Genomic DNA, 12,844 nt, shown 5'->3' on the forward strand with positions numbered 1-12,844 from the left:
GAGTTTACAGAACTGTTATCAATGATTTCCTCAGAGTTTGACTGTTTTGCTATTGCAGGGGATTTTAATATTCACATAGATAATGCAGAAATCAAAACTTCAAAAGAAATTATAACTGTTTTAAACACTTTTGACCTAATTCAGCATGTGCATGAACCCACACACAATCATGGACACACTCTAGATTTACTCATCAGTAGAGGTCTAAACATTTCTTCCATTCTTCTTAAGCAACCTGGATTTTATGTTTCTAAACGAAACATGGCTAGAAGACAGCTGCAGTGCAACGGTCCTCAATGAAACAGCCCCTCCTAACTTTACTTTTAGAGCTGTTAGGAGAGTGTAGCTGGAAGTGTAGCTGCTCTATTTAAAGATGTCTATCAATGCACGCAAGTGTCATTTGGTCAGTACTTGTCTTTTGAATATCTTGAGATTGTGCTGAAAGGTGCTCCACGCATTCTGTTTATAATTATTTACAGGCCTCCAAAATACTCTCCAGCCTTTGTTGAAGAGTTTACAGAACTGTTATCAATGATTTCCTCAGAGTTTGACTGTTTTGCTATTGCAGGGGATTTTAATATTCACATAGATAATGCAGAAATCATCAAGTCAAGAATCTTTGTGTGATTCTGGAGACAGACCTTAGTTTCAGTAGTCATGTCAAAGCAGTAACTAAATCAGCATACTATCATCTCGAAAGCATTGTAAGAATTAGATGTTTTGTTTCCAGTCAAGACTTTGAGAACCTTGTTCATGCCTTTATCACCAGCAGGGTGGACTATTGACTATTGCTATTATGCTGCCCGCAGTTGGAACCAGCTTCCAGAAGAGATCAGACGTGCTAAAACATTAGCCACATTTAAATCTAGACTCAAAACTCATCTGTTTAGCTGTGCATTTATTGAATGAGCACTGTGTGACGTCCAAACTGATTGCACTGTATTTTATATATAATCATTTCCTATTTTTAACTGTTTTAAATTCATTTAAAATCCATTTTTAAATCATTTTAAAAGTTTTTAAATTCCTTGTTTTATGTGATTATTATTTTTTTTATTATTATTTTACTTCCTTTTATGTAAAGCACTTTGAATTGCCATTGTGAAATGTGCTATATAAATAAACTTGCTTTGCCTTGCCTTGCCTATTGTGTCTGCAGGTCCTAGTATGCCTGTACCTATTGTTTGTGACACATTTGTCTAAACTGACTTTAATAAATCTTGAGAAATTCTAGTGTGGCAAGTAGCCCCTCTCTCCCCTACAGACCAAAGTGGTGGAGTGCTATTCACAAAACACTGTGCCATATCTAAAAAATGAGCAATACTGTGATTATTTTGCGCATATTTTAATCCATTCACTTTTGTATGTCAACTATGTAAATATAAAATACAAATTTATGTAGAAAATGGAAATGATTTGAACAATATAAAGTCTATAATAAGCATCAAACATACAATACAAGCTCAAAAAGATTTGTTTACCAAATTTTATACTGGCATTAGTAAATGTTGCAGGTAGGATGAACACATCCACAGAGGAAATCTGGCCACAGAGCATATTTCTGGTTGTACGGTGCCTTTCGGAGGCATCTGGCTGTTTCCCTGTCACATCGGCAGAGGATTTTCGCACATCTGTCATTAAGTGCATCTGCATTGAAGACATAAACGTAAATTGTCGGCTGTGTAAAATGAGTAGTTTGTATACAGAGTAAAGGAAACCATACTTTAACCATGCATTATGCCTCTTCAACAATATACTGAGTGTTTCCTATAGTGCGTTATGGTGTTTACTGCAGGAACAAGATCTAAAAATATCTTGTGGTTTGGTTAAAAACACTGCCTCTTTTTAGCCTGAAGTCTCCCATCTGTTATAATACACACCCAGTATTACTACTACTTCTTGAAGCTGGAGTAAAAGACCAAACAAATCATTTTTAGTCATATTTTTTCCACAAGCTTACTTTCTCTTTTAAGGTTTACTGACTTTTTCTGTTTCTTATTTGACCCCAGGCTATTATAATATAAAAAGTGATTCTAAAAGAATTTAAATATGCCAGTTTAATATCTAAATAACACATCATACCGCAGTCAACCTCCTCTTCTTCACACGTCCACTGATACCTGTCCGTTTTTGTCTGACAGCCTGCAAATTCTGCATCCCCATAACAGCAGTCATGTTTGTGGCAACACCTAAAGAAGAACAAATGCCCTTGAGATTATCTGTAATGAAATGACACAGAGAACCTAGCCCAGTTCTGTCTGGTTTTGAATTGTTTTGTCATTATGTAACATATAATTCAAGTAGACTTGCAGAAATACAATGTGATCTCATACATGGAGGGCCGCTGAGAATGTCAGCCAGATAAACTGCTGACTTTGTAAGATTAGATTGAGCAATCCCTCTGTGGAATGTGGTGTAATAATATCAGCAGATTTGTTTATTCGTTTTCGTCCCGTTGTCTACTTCTGAAGAGCTCTTTCACTGGGAACGGCGATATTGGTCTCTGCATCCTAAACTGAGGTTAAGGGGAATTGTAATTTTGTGTGTGGGAGAGATGGGAGTAAGCCTTTTCCGGATGTCTGAGGGAATGCCACAGAAATGGACACACTTTGACCGAGATGCATGAAGTAAATTTAACAAGAAAAAGCAAATTGAAAAAACAATATTTGTTGCTTCTGTTACACAGAACTGCACAGATATTTGTAGGTAATGTGGTGTCTTACCAGTCCGCTCTGTCTCTGGGCCACCCTTGACCCCCGAGACCACAGTAACATCCATACATCGCATAAGTTAAAGCTGATCGTCCCGTGCTGCACTTGATCACGCCAGCTAGTTCCAGCAAACCTCTTTTGCTCCGTGAAGACCTCTGTGGCTGCAGGGAAGCCATACTGACTGAAAAGAGTCAAACGGTGAATTTAGTCAAGGCTTTTCATTGAAATATAACCAATTTTCCTTATATTTATCTGTTTAGACATTTAACATATTATGCTGTTCACTTTTTAAAAATATTTTGCCACTTATAATGCTATGCTATGATACAATATCCCATTTTGCATTTATGTACGCTATTGTAACTCTTACATTTACGTAAGTTATCGTCTGTAAGTCTCACGGAACAACCTCAAATCTATTGTCCAGAGTTTCCCAAGGAAAGAATAGGGCCATTTTTCACCAATGCAGTGTCAGATTCCACTGATGAAGTGTTAGATTCCAGTTGTGTGGGGTCTAAATGATGACCGTTTCGCCCTTAGTCATAAGTTTATATTTTTTTTATGATTTGCTTGAATTACTTAATTTATCTATTCTGTAAAAAATTCATTTTCTACAATTTTGTAAATAATTATTTTCTGAAAATTCATTTTTCAAGTTGTAAATAAAACTAAGATTATTTGAGTATGTATGTCTTTCTTCTTCAAAATATCATGTTTCATTTATTGTATTACTTGTCATTTCTTTGTAATTATTTGTGAAGTTCCACTGATGAAGTGTTAGATTCCAGTTGTGTGGGGTCTAAATGATGACCGTTTCGCTCTTAGTCATCAGTTTATATTTTTTTTATGATTTGCTTGAATTACTTAATTTATCTATTCTGTAAAAAATTCATTTTCTAAAATTTTGTAAATAATTATTTTCTGAAAATTCATTTTTCAAGTTGTAAATAAAACTAAGATTATTTGAGTATGTATGTCTTTCTTCTTCAAAATATCATGTTTCATTTATTGTATTACTTGTCATTTCTTTGTAATTATTTGTGAAGTTTCCTAGCAATTTCTAAGTGATTTTTTTCAAGTAATTTGTCAGCCTACTTTTGTCCACTCTGCCCTACTTACATAAAATAATAATAATAAATAAATGAAGTTAGCTTAGGTTTAAACTTTAAAATAAACATTTACAACTGTGCAAGTTTGACTGTATTGTCAAAAATGTTTTTAAAACATTAGAATTAATTGTTACAAGCTACTATGAGTAAATGCATGCATTTTAAAAATACTAAATGCATTACTCAAATTAGCTTTTAACAATTATTTTTATTTTTAATAAATAAATCAACTTTATATAGCCTAGTATTTACACAAACACTACATGTCCAGTAGCACCCTAATCGTATTTAATTGAATAAAAATGTGATATAAGAAAGCAGTGTGAGAGTGAATAGTTAAATGAGATGTGAACAGCCTCACCTGTAAATAGCAGGAATGTGTGATACAGCGCAGTCATTGTGCTCACAGGTAATAGTCCAGTCTCTGCTCAGTCTCGGATAAACAGACTTCCTCAGTGCTGGGCTTTATTTAGATACTGAGTAATCTCAGGACATCACTCCTACTGTAATCCTCGCACTCTCTCACTCCTAGAGGCTGCTGTTTCCTCAGGGTTAAAATTACGTTAAAAGTTAAGGTCTGGGAGTGTTGGATAATGTACCCCCTCTGATGACTGGTTTGTTGTTCAGCTCGGGACCGCCCTATGATGGCTGGTTGGCTTTTTCATACAAACAGCTTGAGCTGGATCAGCTGCCAACTGGGAGGTCATGATCGAACAAGCCAGCACACCGCTATTTGCTCCCTCCTGCATCTGTATATAAAGTATTCATGAACTGATTTAGACTTTAGGGCAGGGATCCTCAAATCTGGCCCACGAGATCCACTTTCCTGCAGAGTTTAGCTCTAACCCTAATCAAACACACCTGAGCATGCTAATCAATGTCTTCAGGATCATTAGAAAATCACAGGTAGGTGAGTTTGATCAGGGTTGGAGCTAAACTCTGCAGCGCATTGGCCCTCCAGAGCAAGATTTGAGGAACCCTGGGCCACATCGCAGTCTGGACAACTGGAACAATTCGGAAAATCTACACTGTAACATTCGATGTAGTATTTTGCACTTTGTATACATGATTATTAGTATTACGATTCTTTCTGGAATATTTGATTCTGATTGGTCAATCGAGGCCTTTTTCCTACATTAATTGTGACCCTGGAGCACAAAAGCAGTCTTAAGTCGCTGGGGTATGTTTGTAGCAATAGCCAACAATACACTGTATGGGTCAAAATTATCCATTTTCTTTTATGCCAAAAATCATTAGGATATTAAGTAAAGATCATGTTCCATGAAGATATTTTGTCAATTTCCTACCATACATATATCAAAACTTAATTTTTGATTAGTAATATGCATTGCTAATGACTTAATTTGGACAACTTTATAGGCGATTTTCTCAATATTTTGATTTTTTTGCGCCCTCAGATTCCAGATATTCAAACAGTTGTATCTCAGACAAATATTGTCCTATCCTAACAAACCATCAATGGAAGGCTTATTTATTCAGGCAATGTATAAATCTTTCAGGTGATGTATAAATCTCAATTTCAATTGGCTTTGTGCTCCACGGTCACAATTATGCAGGTGTTTCTCTCCTCTTTCTTCTCACAAAATAATTTAAACTCAATTAAAATAAAAAAATAATTGTGCATTTATTCATTTGGTAAGTAGACAAATTTAAATGCAACTGAATTGACAAATAAGCACTATTTAAAGGCAATTGAATCTGGGCTTTTTTCCCTTTTTAAAAAAAAGTAAAGCTTTTTTCTTCGCGTACACTCTAATAAATGCTGGGTTAAATATAACCCAGCGCTGGGTTAAAAAGGGACAAACCCAGCTATTGGGTTGTTTTGAACCCAACCACTGGGTCAAAACAGCCCAATAGCTGGGTTTGTCCCTTTTCAACCCAGCGCTGAGTTATATTTAACCCAGCATTTTTTAGAGTGTAGGATCCATTTTACGTAGGCTATTAATCTTCATTGGCTATTTTTACATATTAGAGTTGACTGACTCTATTTGTTTTAATAGCATCTTTGTTAACATTTTGTCTGTATTGAGTAGCCTAATCTGTGCAAAGACAGATTCAATATCCATTTTATTTTTCAAGGTGGAAGTATCTTAGGTTTAAAAATCCGTAAAAATAGACCACTGACTGTAATAAGAAGGGATTATTTTTTTGCAGATGTTTTACCTGTATTTTGAATTTTGCACTACTTTAAAGGGGTCATATGATGCTTTTTTAAAGATCATTATTTCAGCAATAACAAAGTAATTGTATGTACTGTTATTTAATGTAAAATAAGACGCATTAATTAACTGATGTTTAATACACTGCTCAAATTAAGAACTTTGGAAAGAATATGCTTATTATAATTACGTATAGTAAACCATAGAGAAAAAAATATATATACAATTGTATGTTTTATATTGATTTAGCCAGTTAGCATGCCATCCGTTTGGAAATGAACGCAGCTGTTTTTGAGTGTGTCTGAAGAGGGCGCTGTAACCTTCTTCAGCCGCTAAACGAAAAAGTGAACAAGACGTCACGAAGATCACGTTGCCCAAAGAAGAGGCAGGATTGACGAACACATGAAAACATTAGTGATTGTATGGGGCACTCTCTTTCCCGCTGAACACTGATCTATTTAAGGTGAGTATTTTTTCAGGTTAGTGACTTCTATATTGTTTCGCGTTCATATCCTCGGGTGGCCGCTGTTTGGCTGGGTGAGTGGGCAGAGGTGCGCGGTAAAAATGCTATCATGCTAGTTTACCTAGCGACTGTCCACACAAGAGTTTTTGTGACCAACCATTTGGCTAGCACACAAGATCTGCGTGTTCCTGGTTTCACGGATAAACGGGTCAGAGTCTCGGTGCCAGCCTTACAGCAAAAATGCCCACTGGAGTTGCCAGTTTGTGAAAGCATTTGGCTGTACACTGGCACCATATCGTTCAATCACCGAATGATTTCTTTGAAACGAACTGTTCTGAAGCATCACTTTGCGTGAATAAAAGTCGAGCATCGTATCACTGTTGAGAAAACAAAGAGCAGAACAGGAATACTTTTCCATTACTTTTCCCATTTCACTATAAGACATGTCAGTACGTGATACGTAGGGAAAGTCTGTGTTAAATCAATGTATCTGTCTGATTTCCGTATATATTTATCACTTAAATCATAGGTGTTGATCACAGTCACGTCCTACGCATGGGAAGATGTCAGCCACAGGCCAGGACCGAAGCAGCCGGTGGCAGGACATTCAGAAGGGCTTGCAGTTCATTCAGTAAGTGTTCAGTGTGTGAACCTGTGAGCATCGGCAAGTTTCGATCATGAAGAGACGACTACAGTGGCTTCAGATTGTGTTATAGAGGGAAAAGGAGAGAAATAGTTTCAGGCTGACTTCATCCACTGATGTTTTATTTCTGTCCTATCAAAGGAATTTGGTTGCGGTTCAAACACTTTCTGGAATGCAAATTACACGCAGCTTTATGTCACCCAACCTCACTAATTCATGACATGTTGTTTATCGGCAAATCTGTCATTGCACATGTTCTTTGCGCCTGTGTTGTAATGGTTTCAGATTGTTTTCTTAATCTTCTACTCAATCGTAGGTCTACCCTGCCTTTTCCTGGCACTCAAGAGCAGTATGAGGTATGTGGTTTCCACTCACAACAATCAATCCAGCACTGATCGCAGTTGTGCATTAGATGTTTATATTATGCACTGATTCGTTCCTCTAGGTGTTCATCCAGAGTTTGGTGAGGAATCTGTTTGGTGAGGGAAATGATGTGTTCCTTGAAGGCGATTGGGCGCGATCTGTTGAATTGTACACAGAGGCCTTAAACATAGCAGAGTATGCAGGATCAGAGGACATCCTCATCTCTCACAACCTGAGAGAGAAGCTTCATGCGAACCGTGCTGCATCCTACTTGAACATTGTAAGAGCACGCATTCATATGGACATGCAATGTTTATTCAGCAAGGATGTGTTAAATTGATCAGAAATGACAGCAAAGGCATTTATAATGTTGCAAAACATTTCTATTTCAAATGTTGTTCTTTTCAACTTTCTATTCATTGAAGAACCCTAAAAACAGTTTCACATATTATTGATAGCAATAAAAATGTTTCTTGAGCAGCAAATCAGCATATTAGTATGATTTCTGAAGGATCATGTGACACTGAAGACTGAAGAGTAATGATGCTGAAAATTCAGCTTCACTATCACAGGAATAAATTACACTTGAATTTACAATATAATAGAAAACTGGTATTTTAAAGTGCAGTTATCACAGCTATTACAGCCTTGCTAAGAATAATATAATTCTTTTCAAAATATGAAAACCTAAAACTGTTGAATGGAAGTGTACGAGCAAGCCGTGATTTTCCATGCAGTGTTTGATGACTGCTTATGCTGCAAAGTTAATTGTCCCAGTTTTTTTTTTTTTTTATTCACTGTAATGTGTTTGTGGTTATTGATGCAGGGACTGCACGATCAAGCCCTAGAGGACTCTGAAAAAGCTCTTCAACTCAATGAAAGCAACTACAGAGCACTTTACCGGAAAGCTCGATGTCTAAAAGAACTGGGAAGACATGAAGAGGCTTACGAGGTGGTTGCTAAATGCTCCATGGCAGTGCCTCAGGTCAGATCACTTTACTCTTGGGTTTTAATCAAGCCCTTTTACATTACTTGGTTCTTCATGTTTCATTTGCCTTGCAGGATACTCATGTGATTGAAATGACCCAGGAGCTTGCCAAAATGTTGGGATTGAAAATCCGTAAGGCTTATGTCAGAAGCAAGGTAAAAAAAATTAGGGGTGTGTCTACTTTATAGCTAGTTGGGGAAAAAGTATTTAGTTAAAATAATCTGTTATAATTGTGCCAGGGAAAATAAAACTCATAATCCATATTTATTTGACTCTGATCAGACTTTTTTTCTTTTCTTTTTCTTTCCTGAAATCAGCCTGCCTTAAATGTTTTGCCCGGTTCAAGTCTATCAGGAGCGGCTAATGATAAGGTAGGATGGTGTGTGTGTTTAAAATAATTAATTACAGCAACCCTACTGAGCTGCTTTATTTCCCAACAGCATTCTCACAGCTCTTCCTCTGTGGAGGATATTGAAATGGGTAAGTCAGTGTATACCTACCATCAGTAATGTTTACTACTGGTCAAAATTTTGGGTCAGTAAGATTTTTTTTTAGCAAGTTAATACTTTTTATTCAGCAAGGATACACTAAATTGATCAAAAGTGACAGTAAAAACATTTATAATGTTACAAAATAATTATTTTTTTAATAAACTGCTCTTTTCTATTCTTTTTATCAAAAATATCAAAAAATATTCTGAAAGTAATATAACAAAAAAGCTTTATAAATATTATAATATAGTTAAAAATAGTAAGCGGCACAACTGATTTCTGAAGGATGACACTGAAGTCTGGAGTAATGGCTGCTTTACCATCACAGGAATAAAATACACTTTAAAATAGTTTCAAGTAGAAAATGGTTAATTTAAATACTAATCATATCTAACAATATTTGCTGTATATTTAATCACATAAATACAGTCTTGGTGAGACTCCTTGAAAAACAACAAAAACAAAAAATCTTACAGACCCTGAAATATTGAACAGTAGTGTGTATAATACATTTAAACAAAAATAAATGAATACGCTTAGCAATGCCTCCTTGTCTCCATAGAAGTGGACCAGTATATGCAGGGTATGGGAGGCCCGGTACAAGTCAGTATGCCATTGTGCTCTACAGTAAGTGAGAAGGAAGAAGTAGAGTCCAAGCCTCTTGTTGGTGTCATCTCACCTCCGGTCGTCCCGGTTGAGTCCCATAATCCAGAACCTGTTCCCATGCCCATACATATGCCTCTGGTTAATGGAACCAGGCCCAATGACTCGTACACAGTACCAGACACCCGCTTGGACTATGATACAGATATTATCGGGGATGATCTGGATGAGCTGTTGGACAGAGCAAGTCCTCCTGAGTCGTCTTTGGTAAGCTTGAGAAGGGCCACATTTTTGCTTTTGTTTTGAGTGCATACAAGACATGTTAATGTTTGTCTTTTTTTTTTCCCCCACCCAGGATATTCCCACAGTGGATGGACCTATTCCTTTACCGACCAGTATTGCCGTCAGTAGTTCAATACAGAGTTCTTTGCTCATGCCTTCCCACCTGGGCCATCCGTTTTTGAGTATGGCTCCACAGTGCACAGTAAATTTGCCCGCACTGTATCACAAGCCAATTTCATTGTATTCTCTTGGTCTGGACACATTTTCATCACCTCTGGATTCATTGGATAGTTTGTCAATTTCAGAGTCTCCAACAGGTGCGTTGCTCATCATGGCTTCTTAGTAAGTAGGATCTTAATTCCAAAGTATGTTTTGGTTTTTATATGTGCATGTGACACAATAGTAGCATCAACCCTCTACAGACACCTTGGCAATTGAATTGCCATTGGCTAGTAAATTCTTTTGTTTACTCGCCAGACAGATTTTATATATACATATACATATAAATATACACAAATATACATGTACACACACAGCTTTTTAAATATCTGAAAGTACACTCTTAACATCAGTCAGTCAAGCATTATAACATGATATTATGATTATCAAGTATTGTTTAATGATAGAACTTTAGCAATTAGAATTAAAACTTGGTAACATGTATGAATGCATAGACATTTTAACTGAACTTAGGACTGGTGGTGGTGCTTTTTTAGTCATTCAGTGTTTCTGTAAAAAATGGGGAAAAACTAACAATAATACTTATAAGATAATAATAATACTACGAATTCTAAGAACAATATAAAACACACTAAGGATTAACGAGCTGCTGAATTCATGAATATTAATCAGGTTGTGTGCATTCGCTCGAACTGATTTGCTGAAATCAAAACGGATGATGATAGGTGAGCGCCAGCCAATGAGATTGCAGTTTGCGCATTAGCTCCGCCTACTACCGGAAAACCCTGCAGTTCTTAAAAGCTGAAGAATTCCAAAGGAACTCCGTTATTTTGACAGGACAATACAACAAAGAATATTGTTTACATGTAGTGCGTCAATTCTGCATGTTATGTAAGACTCTCTCGCTCTCTTACACTACAGTTTACGGTACATCAAATACAGGTGCGCTGCATATCCATTCAGATGAACTGAAAAATATCAGAGATCGGTTGACGGAGAGAGAAACTCTGAAGCGCTCGGTCAGTGTGTTCGGAGAGTGAAAATATATCTGTGCTAAACTTATACTTGGCCTCAAACTCACACACTGGTGAGTGAAACCTGGGAATTTATTAGCCATTGGCTAATATTAGACATCATTTAGCCGGCCAGAGTGAAGATTTAGTCACATATGCAAGAGATTTACTTGTCATGTAGAGGGTTGAGCATAGTACATATGCAGCCAAATTTTTTGCACCAATTTTGTCCATTAGTGTGGCAACACTGGCCCTACCTTCTGTTTTGCAATAGAAAAAGAAACAATAACAAGCTACTGGAGATGCAACAACAATAGACACCCGTGTTGAAATCTAGTATAAAATACGACAAAGACTTTTTGTTGCTTAAAACTTCTAGAGAGAAAAAGTGCAGACATTGGATAAAGATTAAACTTTTTAGTGTATATGTGTCGAGCACAAAAGGCTTATATGTTAAAAAGACATACACTACAAGTGGTCGTATCAATACAGAAGTATACTTTGGGCTTTGGTCATCTCAACATACTTGCATCCAGGATCCAAAATTAGTCATTTGCCTCACCTAAACATGAATTTAGATAATTTACCAGCCATAAATATTTGTTACCCAGCAATGTTACGTTATTGAGCATGTTTCCTGGTGTATTTGTGGTGAATTTGTGGTTAATTGCATGGATTATTCTGTATTTGTACGAACGAGAATATCTCACGAAAAATACGTTTGCACGTACATGAATTTGTTCTTAAAGGGGTCATGAACTGAGAAACCAAAATTCCCTTTGATCTTTTGACATATAAGAGGTCATTGTACTATAAAAACATCCTGTTTCAGAACCCAATTTCTTAAAGATTGAAACTAATGGTGCTTTTCCACTGCATGGTACGGCACGGTACGGCTCCGGCCGGGTGACTTTTTGGGGGTGTTTCACTGGGGAACGGTACTGAACTGCAGTGGAAACGCAAACCGTGCTGAGCCGAACCGTGCCGTGCCGTGCTGAGCCGTGCCGAGCCGAGTCGTACCACGCAGTGGAAAAGCGCCATAAAAGACGATGCTGTGTCGACTAGGGATGTTCATTTCGGTTATTTTTCCTAACCGACAACCGCCGCTCGTTAACCAATTATTAACCGTTAACCAACAAGATTATTTTAAATTCGAATTTAATTAAATTAGAAAAGATATGTGTCTGTGACCCATTAAAAAATACTAACATTTGTTTCCCGGGGATTAATTTTACATGCGCGAAACATTTACATTTACATTTAGTCATTTAGCAGACGCTTTTATCCAAAGCGACTTACAAATGAGGACAATAAAAGCAGTCAAAACTAACAAAAGAGCAACAATATATAAGTGCAAATGACAAGTCTCGGTTAGCCTAACGCAGTACACGTAGCAAGGTGTATATATATACACATATATATTATACACACACACACACAAAGAAAAACAAGTAGATTGAATAGAAAAAATATAAAGCTAGCGTTTGTTTATACACTTACAAGCTGCTTTTAACTTCTGCTGATTGACTGCTTCTCACAAAGAGTATTTTTAAAACAACAGAACATGAGGATTCACATGGTCATATCACATCATGCACCTGCAGCGCTTCTGCGAGCTGAGAAAAACTTCATAAAGCTACAGTGCCTTGCGAAAATATTCAATTTTTTTCACATTTTGTTAAGTTGCTGCCTTATGCTAAACTGCTTTAAATGACTTTTTCCCCCATCAATCTACACTCCATACACCATAATGGTAAAGCAAAAAACAGGTTTTTAACATCTTTGCAAATTTATTAAAAATAAAAAACTTAAATGATT

General features: G+C 36.6%; 2 protein-coding genes across 3 annotated transcripts in view; one reads left to right on the forward strand and one right to left on the reverse strand.

The window, feature by feature from the left end:
• Nucleotides 1-1,341: 1,341 nt before the first annotated feature.
• Nucleotides 1,342-4,645, reverse strand: LOC107727130 (group 10 secretory phospholipase A2-like). Its single transcript, XM_016536912.1, has 4 exons — nt 4,182-4,645; nt 2,724-2,892; nt 2,083-2,189; nt 1,342-1,647 (listed from the first exon to the last, which is right to left on the reverse strand). The coding sequence occupies exons 1-4, from the start codon at nt 4,216-4,218 to the stop codon at nt 1,499-1,501; spliced, it is 462 nt and encodes a 153-aa protein (XP_016392398.1). The 5' UTR covers nt 4,219-4,645; the 3' UTR covers nt 1,342-1,498.
• A 1,678-nt stretch (nt 4,646-6,323) lies between these two features.
• LOC107727124 (zinc finger CCCH domain-containing protein 7A-like) overlaps nt 6,324-12,844 on the forward strand; it is a 24,670-nt gene continuing 18,149 nt past the window's right edge. For both annotated transcript variants that reach the window (XM_016536902.1, XM_016536901.1), the window contains exons 1-10: nt 6,324-6,463; nt 6,993-7,094; nt 7,423-7,462; nt 7,552-7,749; nt 8,296-8,454; nt 8,532-8,612; nt 8,775-8,828; nt 8,898-8,937; nt 9,511-9,818; nt 9,907-10,150. In XM_016536902.1, coding sequence (XP_016392388.1) covers nt 7,027-7,094; nt 7,423-7,462; nt 7,552-7,749; nt 8,296-8,454; nt 8,532-8,612; nt 8,775-8,828; nt 8,898-8,937; nt 9,511-9,818; nt 9,907-10,150 — 1,192 coding nt within the window. In that variant the 5' untranslated portion in view covers nt 6,324-6,463; nt 6,993-7,026. The remainder of the gene's footprint in view (nt 6,464-6,992; nt 7,095-7,422; nt 7,463-7,551; nt 7,750-8,295; nt 8,455-8,531; nt 8,613-8,774; nt 8,829-8,897; nt 8,938-9,510; nt 9,819-9,906; nt 10,151-12,844) is intronic.

This window comes from Sinocyclocheilus rhinocerous, unplaced genomic scaffold (genome assembly GCF_001515625.1).
Source record: "Sinocyclocheilus rhinocerous isolate Xijiao unplaced genomic scaffold, SAMN03320098_v1.1 scaffold3015, whole genome shotgun sequence".
Lineage (NCBI taxonomy): Eukaryota > Metazoa > Chordata > Actinopteri > Cypriniformes > Cyprinidae > Sinocyclocheilus > Sinocyclocheilus rhinocerous.

Excerpts from the sequence above, each read along its gene's own strand:
- LOC107727130 (XM_016536912.1), bottom strand. The coding sequence starts at position 4,218 with ATGACTGCGCTGTATCACACATTCCTGCTATTTACAG. Across the intron at positions 2,893-4,181 it reads CACATTCCTGCTATTTACAG|TCAGTATGGCTTCCCTGCAG; the intron begins GTGAGGCTGTTC and ends GACTCTTTTCAG. Across the intron at positions 2,190-2,723 it reads CCCAGAGACAGAGCGGACTG|GTGTTGCCACAAACATGACT; the intron begins GTAAGACACCAC and ends GTTCTTCTTTAG.